Genomic DNA, 16,236 nt, shown 5'->3' with positions numbered 1-16,236 from the left:
ATAAGACTTTCTGCCAAAATGTAAACCTAATACTTTTAGTACCTAAGGATTTTTTGTATTTGTTAAAAATTAAAATTGTATATTTTTCAGAACGATCACAAATCTGATGAATCTCCCTTAGTTACAAACGATCTTGCTCCCGAATTTCCTGTCAACCAACAGCAACAACATATTCACCTGACAGCTGGCGGTGGCATGGAACAGCAGCAACAGCAACAAATTCACCTGACCCCAGGTGGAATGGAACAGTCACAGGATGCAAACTTGAGCCGAGAATATAGTCCTCAAATTCAACAGCAACCAATACAATATCAACAACAGATGAATCAACAGCTTCAGCAAGCTGCACAAAATGGCCAACAAATTCAGCAACAGCCTGTTCATCCGCAGCCACAGCAGATTCAAATTCAGGCTCCACAAGGTCAGCAACAAATTCATAAACCTGTTTATCAACAACAACCACAACAACAGCAACCAGTGCAAAATATTCAACAGCAAATTCCACAACATCAACATGCCCAACATCAGCAAATTATGCAAAATCAACAGCACATAATTCATTCTCAATCACAGTCACAACAACCACAGCAAATGACTCAAGCTATAGATCAAGGAGTTCAAATGAGTCAACAGCAAATACCACAGCAGACAGTCAATAGTATGCAAGGAATGCCCAATCAACAAGATCAACAGTATCAACAGCAAATTCAACAACAAATGCAACATCACCAACAAGTTCAACAACAACAGCAATATTCTCAACATCAACAACAAATTAATCAACAGCACATTCAGCAGCAGCAAAATACTCAACAGTTTGAATATCAACAACAGCAACAGTTAATTCAGCAACAGCAAGCTACGCAAGAACACATTCATCAACAGGTTCATCAGCACCAGCCAGCAGAACAGCATCACCAACATCAGCCACAAATGCAGACTGCTGGTGGAAGTCTTCCTGGCAGTCCGGCTAAAAAGCCTGCACTCAAAGATGACTCCAAAGGTCGTCTTTCCCGCTTTAATGTCACGCCTGTGGCTGAAGAACGGTCAATTATACCTGGTGAATCCGGTCATCAGCAGGGTCAAGAACAGTCGCATGAGTTAGTGAACACTCCAGTGCCACAACAACAGCAATGCACAGCTGTTCAAACAGACCAGATACAACAGCAATATAATACATTGAGTGGTGGGGAGAATCTGTCTGTTTATCATGAGAAGAGTGGAAGTAACAAGGTGACTCCAGAGCATACTCTGCAGCATCATCATTCACAACAAAAGCTTCCTGAGTAAGTTTGTCTTATAAAGATTTTCATGTCGACAATTTGGTTTCTTTTTCTCCAAGTCACCTTGTATTTAGTAAAATAATTATAATTGTTATAATAGTCAATAATAAAACAAGAAGACCCTTTACCCCAAATTTAAAGCCTTCAGCTTCAATAACAAAAAAGTTCTAGGCATTTCAAAATAGCATTTTATGTACAATGGAATTTTTGAAAGATTTCCAATGCTCATAAAAGAAAAAACAATATTAAATTACGTTGCCAAGACATAAAATTATAACCTTATCTTTGTCAGAAACTTAGATTGCCTGTAACTGATTACATTTTTACAATAAAAACACCACATTTCATAGTCAAAATCTATGATAAAAATTCGATTTAAATTGCATTTTTAAACGAAAATCATAGCGGAAACAAAGGGGTAAACTAATACAAGCTTAGCTGTGATTGGTTATAATTTTGTTTCTAGGCCACGTAGTTTAATTTCAAAGTTTTCAACATGAGCATTGCAATTCTTTCAAAATTTTTATTGTACATAAAATGTCATTTTAAAATTCCTAGAACTTTTTTGTTATAGAAGCTTAAGGCTTCAAATTTAAGGTAATTGGTCTACTTGTGGCAGTCTTTCAGCAGTTAAAGCGTGGTATTTCTTGCAGGCTTCCTTTAAATATAGAAGATTAGAAATAAAAAATGGGTCAAATGCAAATTTTTTTTTCTAATGTTTTAATTTTTAAAAATAACTTACTTTTCATTAAAGTACTAGTTTATTGAACTATTTAATAAATACACATTACACAGTGTTTAATTACGTTTTATTTAGGCCCGAGGACAACTCTCTGGAAAGTGTAAAGATGAAACTGGAAGCCCTGCGGATGGATAATAAACCTGCGGAGGAACGTTGCTCCGAGGATAGACAGAATCTGCAAGTTGGCCAGGAGAGGTCGAATATGCCAGGAGGCATGGCGCTCAACCTGCAGGATTCTGCCAGTTATCAGCAACAACAAGTAAAAAAAATTCTTTTTTGCGGTTGGATGGGGTGCAGGACTTAACCTAATTATATAGCAACAAATGTATCTTCCCTTCGACGATGCTTTTATTCTGTCTTCAGCAGATAACTACCTATTTATGTAGAAAAATAGGGAGGGATGACAGTATATTTTACATTGTACTGTAAAATATACTGGTTTAAATCTACAGAAGGGACTATTTTGTTTACCTAATTGATTGGGGTTCTACAAGGTATTTCAATATATAATATGTCCATCCCTTTCAATCTCCCGGTAATACTAAAGATGATTGATCCAAGGAATTATTGAATACATTACATATCCTTAGAAGATTCTATAAGATAAAAAAACTTTTTAAGATTCAGCAATTACACGAGCAACAGCCGCAAGGAGCGACTCCACTCACATCTCCTGCCGTCCTTCCATCACCAACATCCAACCCGATGCAGTTTACAAGCAACAGTGGGGGGTGGGCTAGTCAACCTGCCCCGCCATCACAAATGGAGGATTTGAACAGCACCATAACGAGCAGCAGTGCAAACACGACTACGTCCGCCGCAGGCATATTTGAATTAAAATTTTTGAATAGGAGCAAAATATTTGTTAATAACTTTTAACTTCTATATATTCAAACGAGAAAAATTTAAATTTCATATTCTACTGATACCTAAAGAATATTTAAGGCAATACATTACAATAGGACGCCTTAAACTAATTTGTAATTAGTAGATTTTTTAAAGTTGATGTAAAATGATGTTTCATTAATAATATTAACTCAAATATGATAACAGGAAGTGTATCTGTAAATAATACCATCAATAGTAATAAGGATTACCATCTAACATTAGATAAATCAGGTATATATCCAATAAGGGAAAAATCAAAAATTGAAGCTTGAGCCAAATCCTAAAGCGCATAACTTCAGACAGTTCATATCTACAAAAGAGTTTATAATTGCTTATTTATTAGTGTTGATTAAAATAAGACACCTGCCGTTTTATAATTATGAAAATAGGACACCTTGCGTACTATGTTATTATGTTATTAGATATATTATCTTGGATATTTCATCAATCAGATAGCAAATAAACATTAAAATTTTTCAATATGTTTAAGTTAATTCTTCAAACGGGATACAATATTTTTTTTAAATTGGAGAAAAAAGTTCAGACTTTATGAGTTATCATATTTATTTCATTAAGAATAACTAATAGTGTATTTTTGCTCTCAACTATCTGTTTTATTTGTTTATTTTTGTTAAAATTTCAGGTATGAAAGATCTGGAGACAAACCTGGAGAAAATCCTGGCGCCTGATCACGCGGCCACTGCTACAGGTACAGATTCTTGGATTTTTTTTTTTAAAATGGTGTTTCTTCTCAAAGAACTTAGATAGCGCAGCAATCAAGCCTCCCAGGCGCCTTATATTTGAAAAAAATTAAAAATAATGGTGGGTCAGTAGGTATTTTTCTTATTTCTAATCAATGCAGGGGTTACCTTGTACCCAATATTACCTAAAAGACAGGAAAATTTTGTAATTCATCACAAAATTTACCATGTGGTGATTAGATTTTCCGAAGGGTGGTACTAATGCATGGCAGTTCCTTTGCTGTCATTCTATGATAAAAATTTCTTAATTTAGCAGGTAACGGAGGATCACATCAATCTAGCCAGAATTATTCTTCAGAAGAGCCAACTCTAGTTGGTATCACTCCAATGGAATTATCCACAGGAATGTTTTGTTTAATCTTTAATCTAACGGACTGTTTTGTTGCCTTATGTTTGCATCATAGCATATTAGTACCTACTACTTAAATAAAAGTATTCTTTATTTATTTTGTCCTGTGTATTCTAGACTTTATTAAAGTGCTTAATGGCACAGAAAAAAACTATCCTTTCAATTATATTTTTAAATTAAACATTATTTTAAAATACAGAAAGTATTCAATCAACAGCTGGAAGCCGATTGGCCTCAACTGGAGGTTGCCCGGAGGATTATCCGGGCAGTGCAAACAGTACAGCCTCGATTAATCCTACAACAGAACAACTCATTGTACAGGTTAGTCATCAAATTCATATTTTCTTGTATTTTGTCATAAGTAAATTTATGATGGTTATTATTATTTCGTTCAATATTTAAATTTTTATGTGTGTCTTTTTTTAAAAAGTTTTTTTTCGAAGATTTTGTTGCTAAAATTTATATTTTTTCAATCTTTCTCTTTATTTTTCATTTCAGAGGGCATCATATATCATGAAAATTTTTTTTTTAGAATTACATGACAACAGACCAGCGTAAACTGGAGGATATGATAGGAGAGCCCGGGGGGAAGTCGACCCCTGTACCCTCCCCGGATAAGTCCAAGAACTGTGGATATGCCAGCGACAGTCAAGAAAATGCGCCGCGCACAGCTAAAAAGGTTTCAAGATTTGATGTCAAAAAAGTTAGCGAGGACCGCGAAGCTGCCGGAAATAATTTACCTCCATCCAACGAAAATCCGCAAGAAACTCAAACAATTGCTTCCGCGGCGGATGCTGAAACTGCTGCTGAAATGGCGGGTGGTGTTAATGGTGGCTTACGGAAGGATAATAACAAGAACAGATCACGGAGTATGTCCATAGAAGCGTGGCGGGTGGCGGCGGAAGAAGAGCATTACGACTCGTCGCCGTCTCCGGTATCATGCTATGATACTGCCAGCGAATCTGGCCCCTATGGCAATGAAATTCTACCAGGTATGCGTTTTCATTCTTGTATACCTAGATTAGGTATAAAGTTTCCTGTTGTGTTGACGATTGTTTTTTTCACATTTTTTTTAGAATATATTAGAAATCTTTAAAATACATCATTTTACCCCACCAGAATAAAAGCTTGGGCGTCTTTGATGCTAGTGAAAATTACAGTCCAATGTCTCTTTTGTCCCTGGTAAACTTCGGTTTTAAATATGGTTCTGTTTTTGGCCTCGACTTACAGATTTAACTGTGAAAAAAAATTTCCCATGATATTAAAATAATGGTGATCAGATAATACGGATCCTTATTTGAATGAATTTTCTTATTTTCTAGGTATAGAAGAAGGACTAGCGCGTAGAGGCCTGCTTCCAGAAGGTTACATTAGATCTGTTGACTCAAATTCTGGTTATCCAGGTAAATGAAAATACTTTCATTTATTACACAAAACATTCGTAAAAGGGGGGGGTCTAATGCAACCATCTCGTAATCAATGATTAAATGGCAATTCGAATTTCGATCTGAAATTTTGCATGAATAATCCTTGGTAGGTCTTTTTTCCCTAAATCGAACAAAGAGTTGGAAAAGTAACGGCTGGCGGCTCAGACGTTTTGCCATTTTCTGGCTATCTTAAGAGCAAATAAGTCACGAAACCTATCTCCACATAATACTTTTCGTCGCTCAAAAACCTTATCAAACGGTTCTAGCCGGTGGCGGTTGTACTAGAAATTTTAAAAATGGTTATTGCTATCATTTAACATGAATTAAACCAAAAATATGTTTTAAAAGTTGATTCCTACGTAATTGATGATGAATTTGCCCTGAAAATAGGCAAAAAACGGCTAAACGGCTGAGCCGCCAGCTGTTACTTTTCCAACTCTTTGTTCGATTTAGACCTACCAAGGATTACTCATGAAAAATTTCAGACCGAAATTCGAATTCTGAGTACCTTTTAGTCATTGATTACGAGATGGTTGCATTACTCCCCCCCCCCCCCTTATTTATTTTTATCATTTCCTAAAACGAAAGTTGTACCTAAACTGTTTTAATTCAGATCTTGCACCAATCACCAATGGTTTCATTCCTTTCTCAAGTATAAACAACAACAACAGTAATAGTGGAGGAGTGGTTGGATCTATACATGGTGGGGAGATGTACCCCCCGCCCCCTGTGTATAATCAGGGTGGGGTCATCTATGCCCCTGGCGGTCAAGATACAGGTAGTTGAGCTTATTATTTACTTTATTTAAGCATTTAAAACATGAAATCAAGATTAAAACACAAATACATTATTTTTTTTAACTTGATACTAATTTTGTTGATGAAAAGCTTTAAAAACATTTACATATTTCAGGGTTGATGTTAACAACAAGCATATACGGCCAGACGGAATTAGTTCAAACATCGAACGTTTACGGGCATCCAGAGACATCCAACGTGTACGTTGGACAGCTGGGTCAGCCGGCCGGTATGCAGTCAGCTGGAGGGTTTATCCAGCCAGCTGGTCTGTCTGGATTGATACAACAGCAATCTAATGGAGTCCAGGTAATTAAAGTTATTAGTTGATATTGGCTTGATGAAAAATTCAAGAATTCCCGAGCATTTTATTTAATCTTAATGAGAAATTTTCTGATAACAAACATATAAAAAAAAATATTTAAATCGATTACGCTTAGGTAATTATTGTCTTTTATCATTACAAAGAATAATTTTAATTCAATTTCGTTGTTTGTATAAGCTGACTTTTATTTGAGGTTGATGAGATGCAAGAACATGCCACTCAAACAGCTCAGGTGGCTACACATCAGGTATGGATACCCCAATAAAATGTTTCTTTTAGCAGACTAATATAACGATACCCCCCCCCCCCTTCTTATGACTTTAACCCATCCCATCCCCTGACCATGGAGGGACCTATTGACCACCAGATGATGACTATTGACTATATTAGCAGCCTAAATTAACGATGAAAAATTCCCCTGTCACAATATTCACTTTTTCTAAATATATTCATTGGTCTCATTTTTTTTACAGAATATTTTAATGACTAGAAAACTTGTTAGGTAAAAATATGTCCAATTTGAAAATGAATCTCAAAAAATTGGATAAAGAACTCTTTAAGGATTTTAGGATTGTAATTGCACACAAAAATTACACAATCTTACATTAGGGTAGATGCTAGCAGGATACCTAAGTTGGATCTTAAAATCATTTTAGTGGTGAGCCAGATCGAGGTGAGCCGAACCGATCTGGCTCACCACTAAAATAATTTAAAGATCCAGCTTTGTTATACGCATACCTGGATTTCGCAGTAATGAATAAACTACGGTCCAAAATCTTTGTAATGTTAAATTATCCGTCCGATACTTATTAGGACGTTATGCTCATGCCTAAACATTTGTTCACATCCTAATGTTGTGCATCAGTCCTATACATGAGAACACTTAAGTCAACACAACAATAAAAAAAACTTTAATTATTTTTCAAAGGGGCTACCTGGTGTTCAGCATCAAGTGACCAGCCTGGGTCATCAGTTACAACAAGAACAGCAAATGGCCCAAGGACAACAGGCAAGTGCATATTAAGATTAGCTTTTTCTAATACAGTAGGACTCAAATAATTAACAGAACAAATTCTTTATTCTTCGCAATCTAGTGGTTAAAGACAACTAAGTTGTCTAATAGATTTTTTTAACTAATTATCCTTCTTCAGGGTGGAATGAGTGGGGAGGAGCAGCAAGTTAGTGCAGATTCTATACCAGTTGGATTTGAAGCTAGCCACCTTGAAACAACACAGGATAATAATATCCAGGTTAGAAATTGCAGAACAAAAAAATTTAACATTCACTTGCCTGTTATAATAATTTGTTGATTCTGTCTAAATATCAGCATATGCTAGTTATTTAATCAAATTGGAATCATTTCAGAATTTTTTTTTTCTAAGAAGTAATGATTGCGATTTTCTTGCTTAAAGGGAGTTAATACGAAGAAAGGGATCGGTAATAGTCTTGAAAATAATGTTGCATAGAACTTTTGTCTTTACTTGATACTTGGCTTGTTAATCTTCATTTTCTACTGGTGTAGCGGGATGAAGATGTTGGTACTAGTAATCTTGTAATCTTATGCTAGTTCATATATTTTTTCAGTTTTGATCTAAAGCTAGCCACTGATGTGGCATGTTAGATTTCACCTAGTAACTGTTCCAAGGGTCAATTGAATATTGATCTTGTCTGAAAATTTCATGTTGTGTCTCCATAGTTTTTACTATCTATAATAAATTCTAGTTTACTTCTAGTTGCGAAATTACTTTATAATTCCAAATGTTCGTAGTCCATCCGCCAGTGATATTTTTTTGGGGATAACGTAACTAGCTCAGCTGCTACTTAAGAAAATTATCTGAAATTTCTTGTCTTGGTTCCTCTGCCCTTTGAGCATCTACAATTATAATTCTATTTGTCCCTAAGTACGTCCATAATGATATGATTAAAAAAGAACTTTTATCAAAAAAAAGTCAGAAAAAAAGTTTTGAAGTCCTAATGATTATCTTTCTGTGTCATTTACAATGACTTCAGTTAAATCCAATATGTATCACTTTCTGTTTCAAAGTAATGTATTTTAGATAACTTTCAATTGTTATTCACCAATCCAAATGCCCCTGAAGTCAATAGACAAGTTATCCTTACATCACATAGTATTTCTTAAAATTCATCGCTCTAATACACATACAAATCATTTCAAAGAAATTTAAACTTAATGAATATTATGTATTTTTCCATAAGTACTTTTCTAAGACGGCTTGCCGTTGAATAAGTTTTTTTTTAAATTTCTTTAATACTGTTTGTTGGTTTTCATTTTAACTATACCCTAACATACGTTTGATTCGGGTGAATTAGATATAATAAGCTTTAGAGTTTAAATAATAATATGTACCTGTTAGAAAGTATTCCTGAATCATAGCAGTTAATTAAGCAATTTAAGTATCTTACATTTAGAAACATCCTAGAAAGTTTCATACTATAAACTAGTAACGAAATTAATTTTTGAACTTTACAAAACGTTTGATGTTTATTGTTTATAGATGGATGAAAATTTTTAAAAATTTATAATATCTATAATTTTTTTAATGTTGATTGAAGAAGGGGGGGGGGGGGAGGGCGGCATATGAAAAAGTAAGGCTGGCCTACTAATTTCAATTTGAAAGGGGGTGTTGACACCCCCCTTCCGAACGCCTATCATAATTTTACATTACTTTTTTCTTATTTTTATTTACTCCTTTTGCTTACCTAACTTTTAGTAAACAAATAATAAAAATCACGCAACAAAACTATATAATACTTTTTTATATATTTTTATTTTTAGTAATTTTCCTCTGTTTACTTTAAATTTAAATTTAATATGCACATAATTGAGAATATTAAGTTCACACCAAAGAGTACACAAAATCATGGCCTCATTTTTTAGTATTGAATGAAGCTACTCTATAACATTTTAGACGATCTTAACCCGCCCTTTATTTTATACTTTGTATTAAATTTAAAATGATGACATTGAAGAATTATCAACAAGAGTCAAATTGATCTTTTTTAATAAGTATTATTATTATCATTATTATTTGCTGAGATGAAGATTAATTTACTTAAATTTTTAATTTTTATTACGGTAGTCGTTTTTGTTTATTAGCTTTACTATTTTTGCTTTTCACAAAGGCTTCGTTTCTTCTAAATTTTATGCTCCTTGGTTGTGTATTTTTGAAGTGTTGAGTTATCTCTTCAAATTGATAACTGTTATTTATCTGGCTTAAGGTTTAAGTAAATTACTTAAGGTTTGATATCAAATGGAAAAATCCCGCAGGGTTAGAGCCCCACGCAGGGGATAAAAATAGGAGAAAAGCTACTGTGAAAATACGACGATACCAGCTACTTCATTTTCTTTCCATGATCCAAATATTATATTTTGTTGATAATTTTTTTACCAATCTAAAATCATGATAACTTTAATTGCTTTCTGCTTTTTAGAGAAAAATATTGTCATGAAAGAAAATAAGGCATTAAATTAACTTTTGTTTTATTGGCTGATGGAAATGTTATAAGCAAAATATTCAGAAAATACATAGAAATGAAAAGTTTAATCAATTTTAATCTATTTGTACTTATCACTTTATTTCTTTTAATTATATAAAATAAACACTCCAAAAATAACGTGGCATTTAAATATAAAAACGTACAGAGCTTTTTATAAAGTTTAAGAGCAAACAATAGGATTTTTTGTCAAGCTTAAAAAAAATTCATAATAATGTGGAAAAATACAGAAGAATAAATTTTAATAACCTTCCAATAACTTTGTTATATGAAGATTATTGATCTTTAAGTTAAAAGAAAAATTTTGTTTCATAAGTAGCAATTATTTTATAATTCAATCCTTATGATAAAGTAACAGAATTTTTGTTTGTTTGTACCAAAGGATCTCGCTAACCGCTGAACCGATAGGGTTCTTCTTTACAGGGTAGCTTCTCATAGGTCTTAGGAAGGTCAATAACTATTTTGGGGTAGGCTACAACAAACTTCCCAAGAGAAATCGCCTGCAAAAAAAAAATTAGCCCCACCCTATTATTAGTATCCATTATTTTTCGAAATTAAAGAAATCCCTTCTTCAGTTTTTATTTTTATTCATCCTTCCCGACAATATTTTCTAGTTGTGACAAAACATTTCTTGGATTTGGAGTGAGGTTGATTATTTGCCATTGTCATATAACTTCTTATTTTTTTTATGCCCCTGGCAAGTAAATTTGACCAATTTTTATCATGAATAGTCATGCTACTAGTGAAAAATTTTATTCCTGATTTATGCACGTCAAAAATAAGATAATAATAAAATTCTCATATCTAATAAAGGATATATTATCACTTGGATGTTACACCAGATTCAGATGATTTCTTCAATAAAGTAAAACTCACAGCGGGCTAAAATAAGGATACCTCCATCCAACCACTTTGCCGTATTCCCTCCCCAATTACTAGATGAACGAATTGACCAATAAATGAGTTCTACGTTAGACAAAAATTGACAATTTTTTCCTGGTCATAATATCCACGTATATTCTATATCCATATATCTAATGCCTATTATATTATTTTGATAATTCAGGTTGGTATGCACACTACTCTGGGCGGCGGAGGATTAGTCGATCACCAGACACAGCAGCAGCAACAGCAGGCAGCGGCTATACAGCAGCTAGTGGCTGCTACGTGTCAACAACAAACAACTCAGCAGCTGATTGCCAATGCCATAGCGTCACAAAGTAATTGTCAGCAGATACCGTTTTCTCAGCACCAGTCACAGGAAATTAATAATAAGTGATATACCTTATTGTTAAAAAAATATCCTTATATAAAAGTAACAAGATATCTGACTGATCTCGCTAACTGCTTACACAATATTATTTACAGTGTAGCTTTTCTTGGGAAGGTTTAAGTATCCCACATTAAAGAAATTTTTAAAAACTTTTGATTTTTTCTGTAATTGAAAGCGGGGGGGGGGTTCTAGGGGCGTAGCCGCTTGTCTAATATAAATTATTAGTTGGCAAGTCGTGTAATTCTAACATTATATGCTAATGTTATTTTGAATATTCTAAATATAAAGATAATATGTACAAAACGTTTTACTTGATTTTGAAGTTATAATTATGTAAACAAACTCATTGATAGCACAGATATAGCCTTTAAACGAAGTCCTAAAAACAAACTAGAATAGATAGAAGATTTATTTATGTATTTTTTTTCCAGTGAAATTTCCCGTTTACTGTAGTTAATTAAAGCCCCAGTTTGAACCTGTATTGCATTCTCACACTTATTATTGTATGTTGACAGGCTTATCAGCCAGCTCTGACAGCTACTCTAGCTGACGCGACAGCTCTGATGGCAGCCCAGCAGCAGCTGGTCAGTCAACAGTCTATCCTGCAACAAAGGAAAATAAAATTAAATAATATAATGGTTTTTTATCGCATTGTATTAAGGCCCGGGGTAACAAAACTGGTAATAATATTATGATTTTTCATTTAATGTTCTTAAAAAATTGTTATAATACGATAAGATACATGATTTTTCAGTATGGTTTAGAACTGGTTCCAATGCGGTTTCGAAGTCAAACTGGCATGATTAGGCCAGGATAAGGTGTTATGAGCAAGTTTGAGTCAAGCATGGGGTTTGGTGAAGGGAGGGAGAGAAAATTCGGCTGTTAATTACACTTGCCTACAAAGTTTTATAATAACGTTTTCCTATTTGCTGGCTCAAAACTTTTACTGACTCTAATTGATTTTTGATTGGTTGGTTCATCAAGTGTTCAAAATTTTCAACCACTAATTGTAATTTACAGAAGGAGTAATTTTGTTTATCATTTTTGGGAATGTATCGCTCAATTTATCGGCCATTGATCCCTTTAGGTCCCTTGGTCTGGTGTATGGCATATATTTATCCATTTGATATACCATACATAACATGGTCGAAGTTTATAATTCTTTATTTGATTATCTTTCTCCCAAAGGCCGCCAAGCAACCCAGTTTTGGTACAAGAAAACTTCCGGCCGCAGCCGCAGTCAACTTTCATCCCTGTAGAGCCGGCTAAAGATAATACACAGGTTAGAATTGTCATATTTTGTTCTGTCTGTTTTAGTTTGTCTTCATTTTTTAGTTTTTTTACTTTAAGTATGAAGATTTCATCCATATTGAAATTTCAGGAGACACTTTAACTTTTGAGTTACGGTTAATAAATCTATTGATCATAATTATTTTAGGTTTTTGCCATATCTCATTAAACGTCTATCTGTCCTCTATTTTTCCCTTTTAGAATAGAAATCAAGAAATATAATTTCTTCAATAGACTTTAGATAAGCAACTATTGATCTTATTACAGGCTTAATTTTTATAAATTTGATTATATTTTTAGCTCCATTATTTTAAACATATATTTCTAATTTTCTACGTACTATGATTTGTAAGAAAAAAAAATATTGCTGTTGCTGTAAAAATGTATTAAAACTCAGGAACACTTGTTTTCTTTTATTAAAATTTATGTGTAGTAAAAATCTATTTTAACAAGGATGACAACATTCATAAAAGCGAAGCACTGAAACGGTAGGACAAACGGACATTAACACTTTTATAGTGTCTGAACTGAATAATCAGAATGTAAAAGTATCGAAAGAGTTAAAGCAAAATTGTAAGTAAATTTGTTGAAAAACTGCTTGATACAGGATAATGTTTATGGACATACTTACATTTTTAGAACTTGATTATAGAGTTGCTTCGCTTCTACTATTGTTCTTTGTTGTCCCAGGAATCAATATACAAAAATCAGATCAAACGGATAATTAGATCACAAAAAAATTAGTTGTTAAAAAAGTAGAAAAATCAACATGGTTAAAATGGACGTACGGACATTCTGGTAATGATTATAGAGTTGCTACGCTTTCTAAATCGTACATAACTACTACAGGAATCATCATGCAAAGTTTGAAATCGATAGGACAATTCTAACATGCCTAAATTAACCAATAAAAGCTATCTATCTCGGACGGACGGACGGACAGACCCTAATTATAGAAAAGCTTCGCTTTTAAAAAGGAATATTTTAGTTTGAATTGAAGTTTAGTATTTTAGACAAGTTTAACTTGTATGAGTCATTATTATTACAGCTTTTATGACTTACAAAAGTAGAAACCATACCTACTGTTATTAAGGAATTTTTATGATTCTAGAAATCTACTTAATTCTTTCACACAGCTGTGTTAATTTTACAACTTTAAATCTACGCAGAATTAAAACAGGTGGTAGGAACATATATTCACTTATTTAAATCTATTGTAATCTTGTAATGAGTTTTTTTTCAATTTACTACTTTTCATACTTTATGTAAATTACTGATAATTTTTTGTTTGAATATAATTGTTCGCTTTGTAAATATAGAGCAAAAATGTTTCAACCTGATTTTAATTGATGCAAAAAGTAAATTTAAAAATTTTAATCGTTATTTAGGAAAATTGTTAATTTAGAAAAATCTCTAAAAATTGTAGATATGTTGAACTATGTACAAACAAATAGTATAACTCCACTTGGAATTTTAGTCTCATTCTTTTATTTTCAAACTTTTTGTTGGCCAACTATTTTAACTAGGAAATAATAGGTTTGATAACAAGAATGACATAGTTCATTATAAAAACTACGCAATTGATTCGTGTTATTAGTTTTAAACTTTTTGAGAGTTAGTTAAAGGTTTAACTATCGACCACATTAAATTTTTGTTGTTAATAAAAAGTGTTTTGCTGGTTGAAGAAGGGGGGTTTAACAGGGCAGTCACCAGTTAAATATCAAATTAACTATAGAGGATTGATTAACTATAATTTTGTCTTTCATATATAATATACATATATCCCTTTTTCCTATCATTCAGTACAAAAAGTCATTTTTTACTCATCTAAGAATGAAGAAAATCTAAGTATACTTACACAAGAGTCAAAGGATAGAGACATAGAAAAGAAAAAAAGTTTGACCAAGGAAGATTGTAATACCTTGGGAGGACCAGTAGAAAAATTGGGTATAGTCCCTTTCGTAACATCGCACCTTATGGGGCGAATCTTCGTATTTTTCACAGTAGCTTTTCTACTATTGCTAGCCCCTGCGGGGCCAATTACCTAACCATGTGGGGTAATCACCTAACCCAATAGAACCTAACCTAACCTTTAAAAAGCCGTTTTAAAAATACGACGAATCGCTCCTTATGGGGCGATGTTACAAAAGGGACTATTCCCGAAAAATTCCATGAAAAGGAAAACCCATTCAGTCTAGCAGTTAGTGAGATCATAATGAACGAAAAGAGAACGTTTTCATTTTGTATTACCTATATATACTAATAAAAAGCACCGACTTTGTTCATTAGGAAGCAGAAAATTATTTTTTTGACTGGTGGAAAATTTAAAAATTACTCGTTAATTTTCCTAATTTATTTTAAGCCTGCCTTCAAAGATAATTGTTTTTCGGAAAAAAATATTTCTGTCCCGAGTAAAAGTAAAATTACATAAAAATTCTACTTTCTTAACATAGGCCGGCGCGACAATTTAGCGTCTAGTTTTTGTCTAGATATTTGAAGAAATATTAACCTGACCCATACGGCCAGCAAAGTAATTCTATCCAGTAGGTTTCTGGTTCAAATCTCTTTTTTTTTATGCGTCATTTATTCTTAACAAGTGTGACAAATTAGATCTTATTTAATAACCATGGCATCAGACAAAATAATAAATCATTTTCATTTTCGAGTGATCGTTATCACGACAATACATAATTTTGAAATTGTTGTTATTTTGGAATTACAATTTATTTATTTTATTGGTAGATAAGTAAGAGATGAAAGTGAAAGATGTATTTTCGATTTTGAAAAATTCCTTAATGTATTAACTTTACTAGTTTCCAATAGTAAGCTTCCGTTTTTATTTTTCAAATTGTCAAAATGATAGATTTGGATTGATTTTAACATGTTAGGTAACGTCTTTACCAATTTGAACATGACTTTTGAGGCTTTTTTTGTTTCTTAGTCAAACTGCAGGCTAAATTCATTTTTTTTCGCTAGTACATGCCAATAACAACGTTTTGTATTCATTGTCACATAGTATTTCATTTAAAAAAAGGATGACAACACCCATAAAAAAGTTGTTGTCAAAAAAGTTTTTAAAAAACATGTTTTAATTGGACATACTGAATTTCAGGTAACGATTATAGATTCTTAAATGTACCCAACTTTTAGAAATAGTCATGCAAAGTTTAATAATTTAATAGTTGTGCGGTAGCATTGAGTTTTAGGTTAGGTTCATGAGAATCCAGTTAGGCTTTGTAATGCTTGGGTAGGTAGGGGTGGTGGTCACCGGTGAAATGTGTGATTCTTCCAAAGTGCATGTGAAAAATATTACAAACTAGAGAGAACGTCATCTAACAAAATTCAACTCATACAAAACTTTGATTTTCCTTCAAGAAAACTTTATTTTTATTAGATAGGTAATAGGTATGGGTGTTCAGAGATTGAAATCTCATAATGTTAACGTTTAAAATATGAATTTTATCTCCCCCCCGCCAAAAAAAAAGTAGAAAAAGGTTGAAAAAACGAACAAAACATTGCTGATATATTTTTCTTTACAACTTCTGGTATTTTGAAATTAAACTTGAAATATATTTTCCATACCTACCG

The 16,236-nt window shown here is 32.8% G+C and overlaps 2 protein-coding genes across 3 annotated transcripts in view; one reads left to right on the top strand and one right to left on the bottom strand.

Moving 5' to 3' along the window:
• Ccm3 (programmed cell death protein 10 Ccm3) overlaps positions 1–16,236 on the bottom strand; it is a 242,381-nt gene that overhangs the window by 99,737 nt on the left and 126,408 nt on the right. The window lies entirely within an intron of this gene.
• LOC145315415 (uncharacterized) overlaps positions 1–16,236 on the top strand; it is a 76,384-nt gene that overhangs the window by 10,831 nt on the left and 49,317 nt on the right. Inside the window, exons 7-23 of the mRNA XM_080155398.1 lie at positions 91–1,286; positions 2,101–2,284; positions 2,647–2,848; positions 3,079–3,144; positions 3,557–3,622; positions 3,928–4,017; positions 4,223–4,344; positions 4,556–5,015; positions 5,346–5,426; positions 6,064–6,228; positions 6,363–6,553; positions 6,763–6,816; positions 7,498–7,578; positions 7,721–7,819; positions 11,152–11,347; positions 11,875–11,972; positions 12,548–12,640. Coding sequence (XP_080011524.1) covers positions 91–1,286; positions 2,101–2,284; positions 2,647–2,848; positions 3,079–3,144; positions 3,557–3,622; positions 3,928–4,017; positions 4,223–4,344; positions 4,556–5,015; positions 5,346–5,426; positions 6,064–6,228; positions 6,363–6,553; positions 6,763–6,816; positions 7,498–7,578; positions 7,721–7,819; positions 11,152–11,347; positions 11,875–11,972; positions 12,548–12,640 — 3,444 coding nt within the window. The remainder of the gene's footprint in view (positions 1–90; positions 1,287–2,100; positions 2,285–2,646; positions 2,849–3,078; positions 3,145–3,556; positions 3,623–3,927; positions 4,018–4,222; positions 4,345–4,555; positions 5,016–5,345; positions 5,427–6,063; positions 6,229–6,362; positions 6,554–6,762; positions 6,817–7,497; positions 7,579–7,720; positions 7,820–11,151; positions 11,348–11,874; positions 11,973–12,547; positions 12,641–16,236) is intronic.

The sequence above is a fragment of the Acartia tonsa genome, chromosome 1 (assembly GCF_053477335.1).
Source record: "Acartia tonsa isolate MP-2025a chromosome 1, ASM5347733v1, whole genome shotgun sequence".
Taxonomy (NCBI): Eukaryota; Metazoa; Arthropoda; class Copepoda; order Calanoida; family Acartiidae; genus Acartia; species Acartia tonsa.
The sequence above is the reverse complement of the archived record's forward strand: the minus strand, read 5'-3'. Positions and strand labels throughout refer to the sequence as shown.